This window comes from Eumetopias jubatus, unplaced genomic scaffold (assembly GCF_037043125.1).
Source record: "Eumetopias jubatus isolate StellerSeaLion01/CBP00866 unplaced genomic scaffold, mEumJub1_p1.0 scaffold_1, whole genome shotgun sequence".
Taxonomy (NCBI): Eukaryota; Metazoa; Chordata; class Mammalia; order Carnivora; family Otariidae; genus Eumetopias; species Eumetopias jubatus.
Window position 1 is genome coordinate 180,245,088 of NW_028274807.1, and position 21,345 is coordinate 180,266,432.

At 41.0% G+C, this 21,345-nt stretch overlaps 1 protein-coding gene across 6 annotated transcripts in view; it reads left to right on the forward strand.

Moving 5' to 3' along the window:
• Positions 1 to 21,345, forward strand: part of FOXP1 (forkhead box P1) — a 489,745-nt gene that overhangs the window by 457,625 nt on the left and 10,775 nt on the right. For 4 of the 6 annotated variants that reach the window (XM_028101748.2, XM_028101749.2, XM_028101744.2 and 1 more), the window contains 6 exons: positions 407 to 490; positions 10,691 to 10,892; positions 10,997 to 11,076; positions 11,681 to 11,782; positions 15,385 to 15,506; positions 17,240 to 17,309. In XM_028101748.2, the coding sequence (XP_027957549.1) occupies positions 407 to 490; positions 10,691 to 10,892; positions 10,997 to 11,076; positions 11,681 to 11,782; positions 15,385 to 15,506; positions 17,240 to 17,309 (660 nt within the window). The remainder of the gene's footprint in view (positions 1 to 406; positions 491 to 10,690; positions 10,893 to 10,996; positions 11,077 to 11,680; positions 11,783 to 15,384; positions 15,507 to 17,239; positions 17,310 to 21,345) is intronic. The other 2 variants (XM_028101750.2, XM_028101746.2) reach the window with 1 other exon arrangement.

The window sequence follows — 21,345 nt, forward strand, 5'->3', positions numbered from 1 at the left end:
CCGTGTGTCTGAGAGCTCTTCCACAGCCACAAAAGATGAATTTTTATGAGTTTTAGCCACCTCACTCATTTCCCTTTGGCTTGCTCGTGAATAAGACTGGTTAATAGGCGTGATTCACGTTTTTGTCTTTTAGCTGTCTGTGTTCTTTGGGACTCCTTGGTGCCGGCAGGTCTAGAACTTTCCAGTTAAAAGCTAATGCATCTTGTGTTGAGAAATCTCACACTGACACCTCCAGTTACTTCGAGTTTGGCAATGGTTGTGTAGATTTCAAAACGATTAAGCAATGAGAAAGATTTTGTCATGTGCAATGGTGCTATAGTTTAATTTGGAATATGTATCATTTTGGATGTTAAAATAGTAATGCATCTGTATTCAAAGAAATAACAGAGCATTTCCTTCCCACTAGCTTGCAAAAGACAAAGAGCGCCTGCAAGCCATGATGACCCATCTGCACGTGAAGTCTACGGAACCCAAAGCTGCCCCTCAGCCCGTAAGTACCGAGCTCTACACCAAGGGGAGGAACCCCACAGTATCTTTTCTCTGCTTCCCTCAGCCCAAGCATAGGAGGCAGGACAGCCTACCCTGGCAGCTTGTTAGTATTGAAGGACTTAAGTTCAGTTGACTCTTTCTGGGTACCTTTTAGGAAGAGGGCACACGCAAGGCATTTAAGAAGATAGAGGATGATTCAGATCCTTGGCCAAGTGGCCTGACCACTAGCTCTTCAGGACAGATGATTGGTGCTATAGCAGGGTATGAAAATATATTATGACTGGTCATGGGGTGGGGTGGGGGAATCTTTCTAAATGGTGTGAACACAGAAAGAAGACAGCCAGACCATGGAGTCAAAAGAAAAAGGCATTTCAGGGGTTAGCTGAGAGACAGGGAGCAGGTATGCAAAAGGGAGTGAGGGCTAGTCCAGTGTAACTGTAACAGAGGAAAGAAACAGAAAACACACTCTTGGAATAACTGGAGGCTAAGATTCTGGAGGGTATCCAATGGTTATTAGAGAGTTAAAAGTGAATATTACTCTTTTGCAGTTAGGAGATCAAACACAGTAAGCTGAAATTACATTTAACTTTTAGGAATCTCCTACTGCTTGCCTTGTTCCCTTTTCCTTAACCTTGAAGAGTGCCATCCAAGCACAGACAGTTAATATCGAAGCAGAAGGATGGTTTCTAAACCCCAAATCCTGTCTTGGGCCTCATTCCTTGCTATAAATTGATCGCTTTAACAGTTGTATTTCTCATATACTTACATTTCTAAAAATCTCTTAGTAGCTTCCACTGATTATTCAAAATGGAGAGAGTGCTGTGCTTCTTGATTTTTAAGATTTGTAAAATTTAAAGGTACACTGCCTTTATTTGATTTTGCTTGGAGTCACTGTGTGAAAATTAATTGAGCGTTGACAATCTATAGTTAGTACCAGCAATTTTAATCAATATGCAATGATGCAGCGTAATGGCAAAGTATTGGTTTATCTGTTTTGACTGATTTTTTTCTATAAATAAAGCAAACATACACCCATATATGTATGATTTATGGTGATAGAAATAAAACGGAGTCAGACTATTAACCCAGCAAATATGGTAGCCTGCCAAGATGCAGTTGGCAGACAAAATTAATGTCTGAAACAGAACACATTACTGAGATATAGGACATAAAATCATTAAACACTTTGCACATCCATTTTTACTAGGAAAGAGCCCTTAGTTTCCATGTGTTTTGCAGTAAATGGCTATAGGACTGAATGTGTAGGCTACCAAAAGAAAGGGAAACAAGAACTTAGTTTGGTATTGTGGATTCAGTAGTAAGCTGTGCTATTTGTGCTGCCTTCATCAGCGCCTCCTTTTAAGGAGGGTCCTTGGGAATAATAGGAGCCCAGTTAAAGCAAGTTGGTAAGACCTGAAAGGACTTGATGGCGTTCTCCAGTGAGCACAGCCAACTGCTAGGGGAACCATTGCCTTCTGAACTCTCTTCATGATTGTTTTTGTTGGAGTTGGTTCCCCCCCCCCCCCCCCCCGCCGCTGCTGCGACCACCGCCGCCAGGATGAAGGGTTTGAATCTTTAAACCTAGTAATAAGGGAGAGAATGAGATTATCTCCTTCCTGCATGGATTAAAAGCAGTGATGTTATAATAATGTTTGGACTCCGGACTCTGGGATGGACTCACGTTATATGATGGGGCTCCTTGGGCGGGGGAGAGATAAAAGTGGGGAAGAGGTTGTGAAACCCCATGGGGCACTCAGTGAGTGATGGGGCCAGGTGTTGGCAGGGAGCACCATACAGGTAAGCATGCATTGGCCATGAAAGGACCATTTGGAATCTCCATGAGGACCAGTGTGAAGCAGCCAGTAAACAGGGAAAAGTAGTCCTGGGGGAAATGCACAGGGAAGGAAGGTTTGTCTTGATTAGTATTTAAAAAAAAAAAAATGTTTTACATTCTAGAAAATTATAACTTCGAAGGGGACCTCCTACTAAATTTATTTTTAACTGTTCTATTGAAAATTCTCTACCACTAGTCAACATTATCTCTTAGTAGCTCAGCACAGTATTTCTTTATTAAAAGAAATAGGCACGAATATTTTTGACTGAAAAATTAATAGCTTTTGAATTCATACACAGCAGGTTTTCTTTTGCAAAGAAGTCCAATATCGCTGCACAGCACTTCTATAACCATTTATTTAGTGTCCAAGTCAAACCTTTGACAGCTAGAGCAGTGCTACAAGCCAATATAAAGAACTCCAAGATGTAAACCAACAATAGGCCGTCTGTGTGAGGTTTGCCATTGTCAAATACATAGATTGTTTGGATTAGTTTATGTAAATGTACTGTTGTATTACCCTTTGCAAAAAAAAAAAAAAATCACATTTGTGTATGAAAAGTGGTTCCCTTCACAGGCAGCATTATAAATTCCTTATCCTTTAACTTACATGTAAGAAGTAAAAATTGGTGCCTGACAAGCAGATATTGTATGACACTCTTACCAGAGTGAACCTGCCGTCTTTTCATTTATTGGAAAAGAGAAAATTTTATTATAGATACCATCTTATAAATCAGGAATTATTAAAATATGTATAGGTGAGGCATTGGGAAATTAATTATAAAAGGTAGACGTGTAGTGTTTTGCATAAATTTTTACTTTCCTTGCCCCAAAAAGGGGAGGAAAAAAAGCATACACATTGAGCAGACCCTTGATTCTTTCAGCTTGAGGGATACCGAGCTATCTGATGTTCGTTTCTAAGGTGCAAACGACTCCTGTTTTGCCTGTAATTAATTTATTCCACCTTAAATAATAGAATGCACAGTGTGTCCTTCTAGAATCTTTGATTTGAAATAAGCAGTCACCAGGATTCAAATCTAACCATAGATGGGGACTTTCATGTTACAGCCTTGCCAGTAAGTTGATGGAAGTTTTTTTTTTCTTTTTTCCATTTCTGTTTAAAAGGAACTTTGTGTTTATTTTAAAATTCTTAGTCACTAAGTGATAGAATGCTTTGCTGTAAACGTTGCTTTTCACTAAATGCCATTTGGGTGGTAAGTGTCATTTGTTGTATCCAGTCATCCAACCAGTCCTCTTTCTTTGCATCAGAGAAACTGCCAAAACCTTCTTGGACTGTTCTTACATCAGCTCATAGACACACTCCCTGGGCCCCGTTGTGGAACTCGTCTTCCCAAGTGGGTCGTTGGAGGATATGCTCATCTCAGGACAGTCCTGAGTTTTTAGACATAGCTGTCAGCTCATCCCACACCGGGACGTGCATAGGGGAGCCTTCCTGTTCTTCGGACACCTCCAACAGCACCTCTCCCCGCTTGCCATCAAAGTCTTCACACCGAAGAAAACCTTTCCTTTCGTAATTACACCCAGGACTCACAGGGCACGGTATTTTTGGACAGGGAATTCTGCGTTTCGAGTCAAGGTATTTGATCAACAAGTTATTTATTAAGCATGCTACTAAAAACACGGAGCAGTAAAACCAGAGAGCCCCATCCCTGCCACTGAGGTGCCGGAGTCTTGAGGGACAGGCGCACAGCTGCGCACACTCACTGCATGAATCGTGCCGTGCACCCGTCAAGCAGCCGCTCTACAGCGGGCATTCTGGGAGACGTGGTGTGTAAGAGGAACAGGAAGAAATGGAAAGGTGTCAGATGTGTGAATTTCTCCTTGGGTTCAGAGGAGGTGCTTGCGTCCGTGTGTCTCTGAGGAAGGCAATGGGGAGAGGACCAGTATGGAGGAAGGCAGTGTCACGAGGACCAGTGTGGAGGAAGCAAAGGACCAACCAGCATCAGATAAAATAGGCTTTCCGTTTTTTAATTTATTTTATTTGTAAGCTTTTAATTTTCTGAAGTCTGGGCTGTGCGTGGAAAGGGATGTGTCAAGGTTTCCCGGAACGGCTATATATTCTAGCCCTTGGGTATGCACAGTGGGAAAAGCCTTTCCTGACATATGTTGAGAATGGCCAGATTTGCTCTATTTTGAGTTTTAAGAGATCCTTCTCTTTTCCATGGGAAGAGAAGCAAAAAAAGAAAAAAAAAATCAGACGAGTAAACTTTCCTAATGAGACTGATGGATAGTCTTTTGTCCCAAACTCGGTAACATTCTCAAAGTAAACACCAAAGTGTATGGCTTGGGGGTTCGTGTCTCCATGCTTGCCCCGTGGAGAATTTGCCGAGCTGTCTCCCTGGAGGGAAGCGTAACTCAGAGGACAAAACCATAACAACAAAAAGAAGCATGTCTGTGTTACGACTTTATTAAGACGTTAAGGATTTTTTAAGAAGACTTCCCTATCATAATGTCAGGAAAATCCCGTAAATCATATTTTATAATCCTGGAGGACAGGAGAGGTACGCCTGGCTCCGGCGTATCCCTGCACACTAGCAACCGCTCCTGATCCTGGAAAAACCACATTCCTTCATATTTGGTGGGCAAGTAATTATAGCGTAGGTAGTATATGCTTCTTTATAAAAATGTTCTAAAACGCTTACAGGAACTTGGATATTTGAAGCAAAATGCAATATTACATTTTCCTCTTTACGCATTCCCTTTTCCTCCAACCATAGCAATTAGGACTGTTTTGAAATAGTTTTTAGCTGCTATAAAAACAAAGTGTCCCCCCTCCATAAAAGGGGTCTTTTAACTCTTAAAGCAATGGCTGATCCTTTGGGCTGCTTGCAGCCTTGATTTAAGCCTAGAGAAACAATATGAGGCAGTCATTAAAAGATTCTCTAGCACAACACACACAAGCTGTTTTTCTGTACTGTTTCTCATGAGGCCCTCTCCTCCCCTTCTTCCCCCCCCTTCACCTACCCCCTCCCCCTCCCCCACCCCGGTACCACCACTTTCTCATTCACTGCCCTATGCCAGCACCTGGCCCCCCGTGCAGTCGCAGGGCCAGGCTCAAGGAGCACCGAACCAGAGCCTCCCCCTGCTGCAGTGCAGCCTCCCCACGGATGTCCCTCAGGCCTCAGAAAGGCTGGCCGTCTCTGAACGCCAGTGATTCGTGTCTAGAAGCAGTGTGCCGTTCAAGCAGGCCTGGAGCCCGCTCAGGGCAGTTACACCAAGAGCAGAAAAACGAGTTCTGTGAGCCTCAAAGTCCCTACTAAGCAGCTAGGTGCCCCTGTGTTTGGGTTTCAGGTTTGTCTTTTGTTCTCAGAATCTGTTTTCTTATGAGGCAAGAGCACAAACAAAAATAAAAATGAGTTCTTATGGGAATACTTAAGACAAGTCTGCTTCTGTCCGGGGTTTACATCAGCGCTTTGTTTATTTTTTAAAAATGTGAGTGACTCATCATCTTTAAAAGAAGAGAGGAGGTTACTGTTTAAAAACTAGAGATTAATCTTTTAGAAAAGGACTCAGCGGAAGATCAGGCAGCTGACAGAGTCCCAGTCGTTGGGATGGGTGCGATTCCCAGGACAACCCTTCTGGAAGTGAGCTGGGGGAAAGACGGTGGTTAAAGCACATGGAGATTTAAAAAAGAAAAAAACCCACAGCGGATCTTAAGTGACAGAAGAATTTAACTTCTGGCCAGACCCTCAAAGTGGTTATCTTTGCTGAAATCATCACATGACGGAAACTTGCCATGTAGAAAATAGAGTTACTAACTTTCCCAAACATAGCAACTTCTTTTTAAATAGAAAATAGACACAATAAGAAAAATAGGAAAAGAAACCCTCCCAGTCCAATCCCTTCCTGCTCCATGCCCCGGAAAAAAAAAAAAAAAAAAATTATCTTTTAAAACCTTAACTACGATCAGAAACACGAAGCTCATATGCTTTCATTTCTAATTGATGAATATATTAAGATTTAATAGTTTACAATTAAGATGAATATTTCAAGATTATAGCAAAACCCACAGCAGTCCCGATTTGCTGTTCTGTTCTAAGTCTGTAATTAAATTTTTTTCTTTCTCTGTTTTTGGGGGGTTGGGGTGGGGGGCGTCCACTGTTCTCAGAGACCTTAATTAAAAGAGCAGGTTTGGTTTGAACACAGAGCCTGTTTTGAATCTTTCCCCATGCTCCATCTTATCTCTCCCTCGTGACCTTCCTCCCCAAAGACGGTTTCTCCTCAAGACAAGCATGTGATCATCAAACGAAAGTTTGAAAGTTAACAAACTTCTATAGCAGTTGACAAGGTTGACATTTCATTAACTTGTTGGTTCAGCCTTCAAATGATTTTGCGAGGCGAAGCACCCTCTGTTTGGAGTTTACAGCTTTTTGTTCTCCCTTCCCTCACAGACTACAGTCATGTTTAATTTGGAATCTGGGCTCCTTTGGCAAATTAGCAATTAGAACAATTTTGTGGGAATATGTATATGTGTCATTAGTTTTCCTGCAAATTAATAGCAAGGGCAGAGGTCAGGCAGAAATTTTCCACTTGACTGCCGTTCCTCTATTGAGACTTGGCACTTGGTTGTGGAATGGCCACAGCTGCTCTCAGCCACCCTCTTCCTGTAGGAACTGTCTTTTAATTAGTTTACCTCACAGCCATCATTACAAATATTACTGCCTCCCCTCCTCGAAGTAAAATTACTGTTTCTACAAAATATTCCAGTGACATCTTGCACCACTGCACATTGATGGTGGGGTCACTCGAATGCAGCATTTAATCATTAGATCACCTCCATCCTCGTCTCCTAATTAGAACCCTTACAATACATTTTTATCTGGTAATTAGCTGAGATTGGCTGCTTCCTCTGTGGCTTATTAGAGACAGCCCAGCAGTGGGTGTGAATCACGGTGTCATTTGTCAAGCCTGGTAAGCCCCCTCTCTGCTCTCTTCTGGCTTCATGTTTATTTCCATTTGCTACCTATGTTCAAAGCCTCCAGAAAATTCTACCGTGTATTTCTTTGTGGGTTGTGCTAACCTGGAGGGATTTTATTTTTCACTGTTGCTTTTTCGGTACAGACAGTCCAGGTGTTAAGACCTTGGGTAAAAGCTACAGATGTCCCATTCTTTTCACATTTTATGACACAGTACCACATGACATGTCTGTTCTCCTGTGCGAGCACCGCAAGATGGATATGTAATTGCTGAATGTTTACATGAGTTTTGATTTTTTAGAGTCCCGTACACTTGGTTCCCTTCCTCACAAAATGAGTAGCCGGCATATTCCTTGAGGCCCTACTATTTATGATTCTCGTTAAGTGTTTAAGAAAGTTATGGTGTTTAGGGTACTGTCCTTAAACGGAAAAGAAAAGCCAGAAAGTGGAGTTAGTCCTCAGAATTGCTTAGTGGTTGTTAACACACGTTGTCCTTGGACTGGTGTCTATTTTCGATGGTAAGCTCTTCAGGGGCAGCGAATGAATGTTCTGTCCCTGTTTTTGTCATTTCAGTTTCAAATGCCTTATATTTGTTCAGTAATATTTATTGAATGTCATTTATAAGCAGGGACTAAAGCTATTCACTGAATCCTTTCCAAAAATGAGCATACAGAAAAATGAAGCCGGCTAGTGTTTATTTTTCCCATTAACTGGGCGTAAGATGCTTATACAGAGAGCCTAGAATCACGAGTGTGTGTTTGACTGGTTGTGAATATAGGCAAGTCATTTCATCGATCTTTGGCCTCAGTTTGCTCATCTGTAAAACGTGAGCAGTGACATCTCACTTATTAGTGATGATAGTATGAGAATGAAGTGAAATCACGCAGTGGCAGGTGGTTTACAACATGGTTTATACAAATGGTGTCCATGACTTTCCAGAGTGTTCGGATATTCTTGGGACTAGCAGCGTCTGAATTTTAAAAGCTGTGTATTTATGAGCAGTAGCCTTTGCTGCACTAATTTCCTTGACCCATTGCTTGGGCTGATGCTTATACAGACTGGTTGCTGCACTTGGTCAGTGATTAAGGCCCAAGGCACAGAGGAGGTCAGCCCCAACTTTCCCCCGTGGCTTCTCAATTCTGCTCCATCCCAAGGCTGCTACTCTGAACTGTAAGCACTTAGTCCACAAATACACGTCAGGAAGGCAGGTTTCCAGCACCAATAAAAAAGAAAGCAACTCGCAGCATTGGCTCAGTTTGCTGGGCGGGGGGTGGGGGTTGTAAGAGCAGTGTCCTCTCCATAGCTTGCTCTCCTAGGGCATGGGGGTTGGGGGAAGGGTCTGGCATTAGTCAGCATTTCACCAGGGGAATTAAAAAGGAAAGCAAAAAAAAAATAGTAGGAAGGGAAAAATGAAGGGGGGAAATTGGAGGGGGCGATGAACCATGAGAGACTGTGGACTCTTGAGAAACAAACTGAGGGTTCTAGAGGGGAGGAGGGTGGGGGATGGGTTAGCCTGGTGATGGGTATGAAAGAGGGCACGTACTGCATGGAGCACTGGGTGTTATACGCAAACAGTGAATCATGGAACACTACATCAAAAACTAATGATGTAATGTATGGTGATTAGCAATATTTTTTTAAAAGTATGTTAAAGGAGTATTTATATTTACGAAATAAAAACTTTAGCATCCAATTAAAAAGAAAAAAAAAACACAACTACAGGCTTGCTACCCAACATTCCCTTTCCAGCACCATATTTACATTTTTTCCCCTGAATATTTACCTAACAATATTTGATCCTTCTTTTCTTCAAGTTCCTGGGTTTTATTTATTTATTTTTTTAATGGAACTACCCTAAACATATGAGAAGCATTCTCATGGCCTTTTTCATTACTGGAGTATGAGTAGAGGTGGAACTTTTAATGTGTTCTTTATGATCCCAGAGGAATCTCATTTTTAATACCTCCCACAAATAATGCCTTGTCCGTAGGGCTACTGCCATAGTGAAATACTTATTTTGTTAAATGATTTGAAATCTGGTTTGAGAAAATGTTACAAGTAAGCCTACTTTGCCTTAAGTTTCTTGGATTTGGGGCTGGCTGTGAGTATCTGAGATATCAATTCTGTATAAATTGTAATAATATGTTGAAAAAGGCCAAGTTCTGTAGTATAGCTAGACTTAGTATTTCTGGAAGAACAAACTCAGGGTAAGGGGGACAAGCCCATTTTTTTTTTAATTAATAAGAGAAGCACTTCAAGGTGAAGGCTAATGGAAGGAAGGAAACGGTACTCCTTCATTTTCCTTTGTACGACTTCAAATAAATAATACTCATTTCCTCACTTGATGCTCTAGATTCCATTATATTACTGAGCATTTGAAACTCAAAAAAATTTTTTACAGTTCCCGATGTTTCGTATGTCATCTTTTTTAATAGATTCCAGTCTATCTAGAGGACTATCAAATAGTCCTCTATTTGATAGAGTTTAATGAAAATTACACATAAAGCTTTCAAAGATTAGTCTTTGCCAACTGATATAACTGAATGATGTCTAACTGGATCAGTGCCACTCTTTTTTTTTTTTTTTTTTTTTTTTTTAAGATTTATGTGAGAGAGAGTTGGTGGGGGACAGAGAGAGAATCTCCAGCAGACCCTGCACTGAGCACAGAGCCCAACGCGGGGCTTGATTCCACCATCCAGAGATCATGACTTGATCCAAAATCAAGAGTTGGACAGTCAGCCGACTGAGCCGCTCAGGCGCCCCAGTGCCACTCTTTTTAATTGGAGCCACAGGCCAAACATCCTTGTGGTGGCTCCCATCGGTGAAGGTTCATCATGGAGTTAAGTAGCCTATCCCTGTGCTGCCCAGTGTGGTAGCCCCTGGCTACATGTGGCTATTTAAACAAAAGTTTAATTTTGATAAAAAGTAAAAACAGTTCCACACTGGCACCGACACATTGCAGAAAGTGCTGGTGGAGAGCTCAGGTCTAGACCAAAGTATCCGCACTGGTGGCTTCTAGGATGTTGGTGTTCACTGGCCCTACCAGGACTCCACCCCCTCCGGGAGGCTTGCCAAGCACAGTAGGCTGCTCAAAAGGGTTCAAAGCCATGACTCAAGAAATGTTTTGACCCAGAACTTGTCAAACTTCACTGGGCTAGGTCACCCCTTTCTGCACACACATTCATTTTTCACCATCTTTGGAAAACACCTGTGTCACCAACGGGTCAGGAGAACATGGCCAGAGAGGTTTTTAAACTGACCACTATGTGAACTGTTTTTACGTGGGAACTCGCCTCACATTTCAGTTGATTAGAAACATCTACTTAGAGAAGTAAAGCTAGCTGGGCGTCCCCTGCTGTAGTCTGGATTTCAGATGCCTGCTTGCTCCCTGTTTTGTCTGAAGCTCTTCTGAGAATTCCTCTTCTCCTCACAGCTGAATCTGGTATCAAGTGTCACACTCTCCAAGTCTGCATCTGAGGCTTCTCCACAGAGCTTACCTCACACTCCGACGACCCCAACCGCCCCCATCACTCCTGTCACCCAAGGCCCCTCCGTCATCACCACCACCAGCATGCATACGGTGGGACCCATCCGCAGGCGGTACTCAGACAAATACAACGTGCCCATTTCTTCAGGTAGATACTCCATTTTCGCCTCATGTAGAACTGTAATACGCAATTCTTGTAGACCAGCCTCTTTTTAAAAAGTGATAATTAATAGGACAATGATTCTTATTTAGCAGATATTGCGCAGAACCAAGAATTTTATAAGAACGCAGAAGTTAGACCACCATTTACATATGCATCTTTAATTAGGCAGGTAAGTAAATAACACCGTATGTGAAATTCTATCAAAAGGTATACATGTACATGGATATATTATATTGATGAAGTAGATTTAAAACCGTTTAGTATGCAAGCATGCTAAAACCTTTTCTATAAGGTTTTTTAAAACTGCAATATATAACATAATTGCTTTTGATTAAGTATTACAATGCGATGTGATTATTAGGAAATTCATTTCACACAACAGTGAAAATGAGCCTGTTTAAAGATGGCAAGTCAATTATCACAAGCTACAGTAATCTCTGATCCCTAGAATTAATCTGAGCTCTAAATAATTACTGAGCTTTAATCAGCTAGTGAAATGTTTTGCATTTCTCTTTGATTCTGCTTTATGAATGACTAATAAATTAATATTTCTGTACGGAAACAGAAATAAAAACTCAAAACAATTAGATAATTCCATTTTGAATTTTGCTATTGAACTGTTAAATACAACCATTAATCTTAGATCATTTCGTGAAACCTTTCTTGGGCTTTAGCTCTGAATCCTGGTTATTTTATATTTTCAAGAAACTGTATAATGACGATTTTGCTGATTTGGTCATAAATTATCTTCTTTTGTTACTTCTGCTTCATAGGCCATTCTCGAATCTCCAGAAAAGCAGCTAACACTAAATGAAATCTATAACTGGTTCACAAGAATGTTTGCTTACTTTCGACGCAATGCGGCCACATGGAAGGTAAGCTTTCTCGAGGGCCTGTTAGGCTTGGGTCTTACCATTTATAAAAGAGTTTGTTGTTGAAAAAATGCAGGTGTTTTAAGTTACATGTGTATTGTTTTGATGCAGTCAAAAAGTCAGATTTATGGGAGTATTTTATTGAGAGAAGAGTACTGTTGGGGTTAGAATGCAGGGATAAAAGACTCCCATTACATTGGCACCAGATTTTGGATGCACCAGCCAGTAAAGCCCTTTCTGTCCGGTTGCAATATGAAGGGAAAAGGAACGGATGACACTGTCGCCCCGATATTGAGGTTGTCCTCTTATTTACACAAACCTCATGCTTTTCGGTCGTTAGCCACCACCAGTATTTGCTGAGATGCATGGCTAACATTTTTTTAACCGGGAGAAATGATCAGACAAACTTGACATAACTTTCATTGGTTGGATTTAAAAAAAGAAAAAGAAGAAAAAAAGCTCCTTACCACAATTAGTAAAGAAAGCCGTGTGGTCTCAGGACTAGCAGTGTATATGGCAAGTATCAGAGGGCAGCACCATATATTATTAAGTTTTTGGTTTTAGTCTTGGGTTTTTTTGGGGGGGTGTTTTTGTTTTTTTACATCACTCTATCCATCAGAGATTCATAGAAAATCTGGAAAAGGAAATTATCCAACTTCACTGTAACACCATTTACACCGTTTGCTATAAAACGGATCAAATCCCTCAGCTCCACATGGAATGCCCTAACTAGGCTTGAGGATCACGTGACATACCTCATTTCCAGTTCAGCAATGGGTTCATAGATTCTTTTAGTATTTCTTCCACTGCGTTAAATGAAGCCCTCACAAATTTTTGGATTTTACCGCTTTTACTTTTTTGGTTTAAATATTCTTGCTATAGAAGAGAGCAGGTCCAACCTGACAATTTTTTTTCATGCTTTTCTCCTATCTAGAATTCTTATAATCCCCAAATTCCACACCATGGAAAATGCAAATATCTTAGGATATTTTTACATGTCATTATTATAAATATGATCGGGATTTATTATAGGATGCAAAGGAAATTTGCTCTGCTACTTTTTAAATTTTAGATAGAAAAACAAAAACAGAAAATACATTGCCTCTTATGTTCTTGATAAATTAGCATTTTAAAAGAAAATGAATGTAATCATAGAATTAATTTATCAACCTCACACAGCCATGAATATCTATTATGGCTCAAAGTATCCTTTTTTATTTCCATTAAGACACATGGGTGCTGAAGGGAGCCTATGTTCAAAACCTTACCCGCTTCTCCTTAGCCTCCCTTAGGAGATAAAATGCAAAGTATCTTTAGCTATGAATGCCTTTCAAAATGTAGGAACTATAAGCATGAAGCAGACATTTTCTTCAAATTGCCTTTTATAAATAGAAAATGATCAAATTTAAAAATAATTACTGGCTGTGAATATGATATTTAAGCTCAGATCTACAGCTTTAACTTTTTCATTTTTGCAAACTGCAGGAGAAAGTGCCATCAATATAAACAATCCTAGATCAAGTACCAAATGACTCATAAATACGTATAATTTTCTCTACGTGTCCTTATTTCTATTGTAATCCTAAACAAAAGATCAAGTGCCCCATTTAAGTCATGGCTGAAAAGGGCTTACTCACGTTTTTGGGCAACTCTTTGATTTCTGGATGCTTTTGCCTAGATGTACAGTCTTGGAAAAAAGAACTTAAGTTTGACTTTCTATCTTTACTTACATGGCCACACGCTTCAGACAGATCTGTAGTAGTCCTTCTGGCAGACATGGTTTCTTTAGATCTTCTGCAGTTCTAAATGTTTCGATGCTTATTCTAAAATATTAGACAGTGATAAAGTTGAGAGGAAATGTTGATTTCTTTCCCCACTATGTCTTCCATACATATACATGATCTGTCTGTAGTTTTTTAAAAGAAAATTTGGGTTAATTTAACCTCCTAAGTAATGTTCTGGGAGGTAAGAGTAGACCCTTCGCATTCCTGTGCCATGCGTTGGTTACAGCATAAAAAAGAAAATGCTTATTGCAAGAGCAGACCACAACCTATACATGAAGAAATTTGTCCTACCAAGTATAAATATAACATGACAAACGTTTTCAGAGATTTTTCTTTTGTTTTTATGCCAACCTGTCCAACCTGTTTGAATCAGGGGTGTCCTTTCATGGTCGTCTGGATGTTTTCAACCTACCCCAATTATGCTGACATAGCTCAAAACTCTGAGAATTTATCCTGTGGATTCTCCTTGCGAGTAGTTGATAACTTAGCTATGTAATAAAACATGTCTCATTATCTTCTTAAATATTCCATATCGAAAAAGAAAAATCAGCACTATCTCGTCTGACTCCTCAGAGTCACCAACGGTGATTATCTAAAAGTGGAAACAGCGCTCAGTATCTTGAGAGCGGGAATACTTGCAGGTAGCCCAAGGGGTGGGTTGCCCCACGTTTGAGCGATGGCAGCATCATTGGAATGGAGTGGAGGATATACTACATGGCGTGTGGGAGGTGGGATGTATGCATCCGCTGTTCAGACCACAGTAGTCCCCTGCTTATGCCCTGTAAGAAGAAAGGTTTGAGTCAATGGCATGGGTCTTTTTGTAATGTCCTCATGTCTAATTTGGAGTCTCGATCAGTAAGTTCAAGCAAGGAGGCTAAAGAAATGAAGCCATGTTTGTTCCAGACCCCAGCATGGGTCGTGGATTTTTCTGAAACTCAAAGCAAAGAGGAGATGTTAAGGCTCCTCACCTTTGAGTTGGAATCCTCCTTTTCGGTGGACTATGGATGTCCAGGGTCTCCGTTTAAGAATGATCTTAGAAATGACATTTAACCATAAAGAAGAAACGTGGGGGCGGGGGATAGAATTATGTGTCTTTAGGAACCATCAGCTGCAGGAGTATCTTTTTGCCATTGAGAGTTCTACTCAGGTGTTTCTTTGGCATTGTTTGTTAATTAAGGTAATTGGCCATAGTAAGGACCAAGGTTTGTATATATATTTGGGAAGGTAAGACATAGCTTGATGATGGATACTGATGTACTGGGGATCCTTTCATTCCCTCATCCAGTCAGCTGCAGGAGGTGATGCTCTCAGTGGTAAGATCCAATTTAGATAAATCTGACAAAACCCGTAGAAGGTATTAAAGCCAAAACTTTCGAAAAAAGAACAAGAACAAAATGTATTTAACAGTATTATCATCATGTTTTTTTAAAATACCCTTTTATATGGGAGGTAAATTTAAAGGGGACAGTTTCATGCTCTATGTGTTTATTTTGAAGTCATATTAACAATATTTTCAGATTTTTACTGTGACCCCTATTTTGGGCTTACATGCATATTAACTATTTCTTCTGGTTAGCTACTACCAGAGACTAGATGTAAATGCCAGAGTATAATTAATTGATAATTTTGTTTTGTTTTGTTTTTTTATTTTTACATTTGGAAAAGGCATCCTTAACCTCAAGAAGGTCATCCACGGGGGTGGTTAGCTACAGCTTTTGGGGATGGTTTGACAAATGTGGACTGTGAGGCTGAATTTACTGCTGTTTTTGGAGTCTTTTCTTATAGAAAATGTAAATGTTCTCTCTTTTATACTTGCTGCAGAATGCAGTGCGTCATAATCTTAGTCTTCACAAGTGTTTTGTGCGAGTAGAAAACGTTAAAGGGGCAGTATGGACAGTGGATGAAGTAGAGTTCCAAAAACGAAGGCCACAAAAGATCAGTGGGTACGTCCACCATGTTTGAACTTCTTAGCCTAGCTTGGATTGTGCTAACAAGTGTCAAGTAGAGGCTTTTGGCTGCTAGACGGTGTTAGACCAACGAACCGGTTTCACGTTGTCTCAGTTAAGGGAAGCAAAAAAGCATTTCATCCCTCCTGTTTTGTATACCCACCAGTCCCCCTGCCCTGCTTGCCGGTCTTTGTTGCATCCCACGCTAGTAGCTTTTAGGTGGCAATGCATATTAACCCTCACAAACCATTTGCTTATGCTTATTGCATTTTATTTTCTTTTTCCTGTTCCCTGTATTGGATGTCTGTTCTGCCCCCCCAACCCCGTCTCCTTTTGTTGCCACTCCATCTCCTTTGCCGCTGCTCCTATCCCAGGGTGCCATTCGCACCAACCTCTCACTGCATAAGTGCTTTATCAGAGTAGAGGATGAGTTTGGGTCCTTTTGGACAGTTGATGATGAAGAGTTTAAACGTGGCCGCCATATTCAACGAGGCCGTCCTCGCAAATACTGCCCCGATGAAAACTTTGACGAGCTTGTCACACAGTAAGAGCCTTTACTTGCTTTTGTTTTGTTTTTTCTGCTGTTGCTTTGGCTTTGCATGGTTGACTCATCCCATGTAGTTTTGCATTTCACCAAGTAGCAGTGCCACGGCTTTTCTGCAATGGAACTAAATTGTGTGATTCGTACATGTATTTCTCTTGTTTCTCTTTGGAACACCAGTGCCTTGAATAATGCTTTTTTGACGTCTTTAATGCACATATTGGTCGTATTTTGATTCAGCAGCTTACGGGGACCCTTTAAGAGTAAATACCTTGGCTTGAAAGTAATTCCTCCCAAGGAAAAAGGCAACTTTTATGGAGAGTTAAAATGTGTATTTAACGGGGTACATTTCTTGGTATTTGCCCACTCAGTTATAAGAATAATGTAAGTGGAATGAATGAGGAGAGAGAAATCCGTAACAGCACATACACTTCCTTTAAAGGCCAGTGATCAATCTGGGTGACTTCCCTACTTGGAAGCCTCTCCTTCCTAGAGATTTTTTTTCGCATGGTATCTAGTCTTCCTTGGATTAGTTCATGGACACAGCATCCAGTATTCTTACAACCTCCCAGATTTGGCTGTGCAAGAAAGATCTCAACCCAACCTCCCAGCCTTCCCTGGGAACAACCCTTCCGTGTCACCCCCTTCTCCCCATCTTCTTTTAGCACTAAATGTGCCTCAGAGGGGGACCTCCTTTAAGAGCCATCCTGCCTTTACCTCCTATGGTCATTCTGGAGTTAATACCATGGAGATGATTCTCTAGCTAACTCCCAGGAAACCCTGCTGTCAGCTCACAGACTTGACTGCCCCTCAGCCCCCCAGAGCTTCTGCCTTCCTGTTGGGCTCATGGCAGCTACTAAAAATGTGCGGAGAGGTTGAGATGTTGTGTGAGGGGAAAAAAAAAAAAAAAGAAAAATACATCATTGGAGGGGAGTGCCCAGGGCTGGTCTAACTGAAGCCCGAATTTTACACCCAGTTTCCTTGAAGAGCAAAGTCCTGCCCCGGGGTATCCACACAGACCAGCCCCGTAAAGCCAGGGGCTGTGGAGAAAACCTAACTTTCCTTTGGTTTTGTTAATGGGGGACATTTCTGATTTGGAAGGGAGACCAGCAAGCTTAAGATAAAACTTGGCTCGGAACTCAGGGGCTGATTGCGTTTAACTTTGAGTTTTTATCTTTTTCTTATGCAGTAACCCTTCCCTTATTAAAAACATGCAGAGCAGCCACGCCTATTGTACACCCCTCAATGCAGCTTTACAGGTAAGATTAATGGTCGTCCCGAATATGCAGTGGAGGCACATGTCTCCCCCTCTCATTTCAAAATATATTAGCCTCGCTCTAATTAGATATTAAATTTTAATTCCGTTAAACTTTTTTCTTAAGTGCACAAAGCATCGTACTCCCTGGAGGCAAACACATCGGGCTGCTTCAGCATTAGTGGGATGCTTAGCATTTTGAATATTGTGGCAAAAAAATTAAAAGTTCACTTATTAATATTTATCAGCAGTATCATAATTTCCATCCTCTTATTTCAGAATTTCACTTGAGGCAAAAATACCACAAGTGTAATTACTCTAGCACAGCTATTAATGTGCTGGATGATAGGCCACTGTATCACATGACCTTCTATTGTTCACGGGTTTAAAGAGAAAGCAGAGCTTTTTATTTCTTCTTCTAAAGTCTGTTTTAGCATCTTCAGTCCTTGGCCGGGGCGGGGCGGGGGCGCGGCAGAGATCCAGGTTTGGTTCACTTGGTAAAAGTAAACTGTTTTTGTTTAAACTAGAGGGGTGTTGAAGAACACTCTTTAGGTTTCCAGCAGATTGCTCAAGATTACATAAGAAGCATACAGAATGTTTGTTTCCTACTGACAAACCAAGCACTCATTACATAACCAGCATTACTGGGGGATGAAGACACTAGTTTTGAGCAGGAGTGAGTTTACCAGCCAGATACGAGTTACAGGGCAGCCAGCCGAGCCTTTTATTTATCCCATTTCTCAGTGGTCCCAGTTTGAGTTTGCCCCTGCCTAGATTGTTCTAGAAGACAGGCCAAGGGAATCTTGCTACCTTGAAAAAGACATACTCTGTACATAGATTGGATGCATATAATCCCAGGCCATCCCAGACCTTTCCAGCGTGGGTTCTTGCTGGGGGCTTTATCGCCCCAAAATGGGTACTTAGATAGTACAATGTCTTGTGCCCCTCCAAAGGGCCGTAACACAAACGAACAGGAGCGTCTTTATAAGGCTCCATAAGGGGTCAGAGGAAGAGAATGAAAAATGGTTGAGCTACTTGACATTATGGGAACAGAGTGGGTGAAGAGGCAGGAGATCAGGACGGGCACGTGGCTCTCACTACTCCTAGAACAAATATTTATTGAGCACCTAACCTGCCCCCTACACGGTTTCCCAGATCAGTCAGCACAGCCTCACAGCTCCCAACAATAGATGATACACCTTTAACACAGTTTCCGTGCAGAGGCAAATGCACTGAACTTAGCTTTTCAGTAATTATATTTATTTATTTTTAGCCTGTACCAACTTTAATAGGAGGAACTACTTTCTGAGTTTCTGATAATTACTTGTAGTTTACACAGTAACTTTAGAAAAGCAAATGAGAGCACGCTTAGATGCCGCCACTGTAAATACCATTCATTAGTAACTTATTTTCCCTGGAGTCTTGTGAAGTGTGAATTTAAAGGCTGCTCTATCTGGAAGAGTATTAAGATTACGAGCACATTTTACATTCATGAGGCAGAAAGGGAAAAAAAAGCAGTGATCCTCTGGATTCTCTTAACTATGTGACTGATTTAAATTAGTATGCCTTATCATGACAAAACTGTGCATGTTTCTTCTGGAAAACATTTGTTTTTGGCATCCTCCCTCCCCCTTCTCATTTCCAGGGGTAGCCCAAAACGATCCTGTAGTTTTCCAAGAACACTTGATGTGCATAATGAGGTGAGGTGAATAAATTGATATAAATTCATGATTGGAGGAATGGATCTTTTTCCTCTCGTCGAGGACTTTGGATCCACGGTCAGTAGACAGTCTCATGTAACTTTCTCTGCTGTGCACATTAAATCAGGATTCTACCAGCAGGCTTTCCTTCCCATTATTGCCCATTTCCATTTTTCAAGACAAGTAAAAATAATAGTGGAACAACATCTTAAAAAGATTACTAGAGCAACATAATGCATGATATACAATATATAAAATAGGACAGCAGAATCCACTACAGAAATAAAACATTGGACGTGAGACAGATTGCATTATGCTCTGAAAAAGTGAAGTAACTAAGGGTAACCGTAAAGCTTCTTATTTATAGACTGCCTTTCCCCCGAGGATCTTAGCATGGTTCGTGTTCCAGGAGCAGCGGTACTTATGGACTGAGGCACCTTAGTTTTTCAGTTTTTTTTTGGGGGGGGGGGTGTTTTGTTTTTTGGGCAGAGGTGCCAGTTTGATACGAAACCACATACTGTACACAGGACCATTTATATAATGAAGTCCATTTTAAAAATCATACCCCACCTTGCTCCTCCGTAGACATCAACGACAAAAACAAAAAAAACCACTTTGTTAATGTTTCTAGCCTTCGGTGGGTTGCTTTGATCACTCAACAAAGAAGGTGCAAGAGGCTCTGTGGCCTACCAGGCACCATCCTCCCACTTGGTCATTTTCTTAAAGGGACAAGGCTGGTTTTCCTCTTTCTGGTCTCACCACCGAGGGATCAACAGAAGTGCTTGCCTTTTGGATGCCTTTCACCACCGTGGCTATGGGGCCTCAGCCCATGTTTTAACGACCTCCACCTAGAACACTTCAAGAGCCAAGAAGAACACATCATCCTAAGAAGGTTGCTCTGTCCCTAAGGGTGACCATCTTATACCAAAGAACACCTTCTTACGAACATTTCAGTTTTGTCTTTGCCTCTCCATTGTTGACTGGAGGAGCTGCTTAAAAAACAAACAAACAAACAAACAAAAACAAAAAACCATGCTGTAGAGATAGCCTCACTTGGGCCGCGTTCTGTGTCATGGTGACATGAGAGCAGAACTTCCATGACTGGGAGAGGCATGACCACTGAGTTGTCGCAAATGAAGGCCGTTAGGATGCTTGTCCAGCTGCAGTTTGCAAAAAAAAAAAAAAAATTTTAAAAATAATCTGGCAACCATTCTTGCTTTTTGCTCTGCCAAAAAAAGAAAAAATGCTTTATTGCAATTATAAGTGATCTGTTAAAAAAAAAAGTACTTGATGCAAATTATTTAACAAACTGTAGGAGAGCGAAGGAATGTTCAGATTTACTGTTCATCAAAATGAGTTCACCACATTTGGAAATAAAAACAGGATTTTTCCCCCCACTTTTTAAAAGCAGGCAGTTATATAAATCCAGAAGTGGAGAGAAGGGAAATCTGTGGGCATGCACAGAGCCTGGCTTTGAAATCGTCCATTGGCCGATGCTGTGTTAAGTGAAGACCCGTCACAGGGGCTTGTATCTAAGAAGGCGTTCCTGGCTTTGGAGTTTGTACAGTGAGTGAGGCTGCAGTTGTCGTAATAGGCACATTCCCTGCAGCCCGCTCTGTCTTCATTTTTGGCTCTTTCTTTCTCTCTAGAGCCAGGATTTCTAGAATACTTTGGACTCTTGTATGACTGGCCAATTGAAGTCACCAAGCCAGATTGTCTTGTGATTGTACTTTCTCCTCATTAGGATGGAAAACCAGGCATACTGTAGTCTGCAAGAGGACAGTTTTGATAAATCTTGGTCTAACTACACTGCCAGTTTTTAAGTCTATCCTCGTCAATAAAATGAAAAGTTACTGGGTCAATAATCTCTACCCAATGAAACAATATGGATACTTTAATCCAAAGCTGTATTTAATGACTGTCTGCATTTGAGACTGGGTGGTCATTTTATTCAAACACAGGAGGATGGGAAGTGAACAGTATCCCACCACAGACTTCAGGATTTCCTCTCTTCTCCATTTCCACACTTTTGGGCTGACACTCATGTAGAGTGACAGATTTTTTTTTTTCCTTCAGTCCTAAAATTCCAGGTTGACCGGTCTGAGTCTGAAAGATTGAGATAACTGTGGGGTAACATCACACAAACTGCACTAAACAGACTCAGAAATCATTAAAACCGAAACGATGGTGGCAGATAAAAATGGACTCCAATTCTATAATCTCTTCCTTTTCTATAGGATCTAAGAGGTAAATGTTTATGGAAGTTCTCATAAGTTTGAGCTGTGAGGCCAGAATAATTGGATCAAATCTTTAATATCCAATACTGGAGTCATCAAAGTG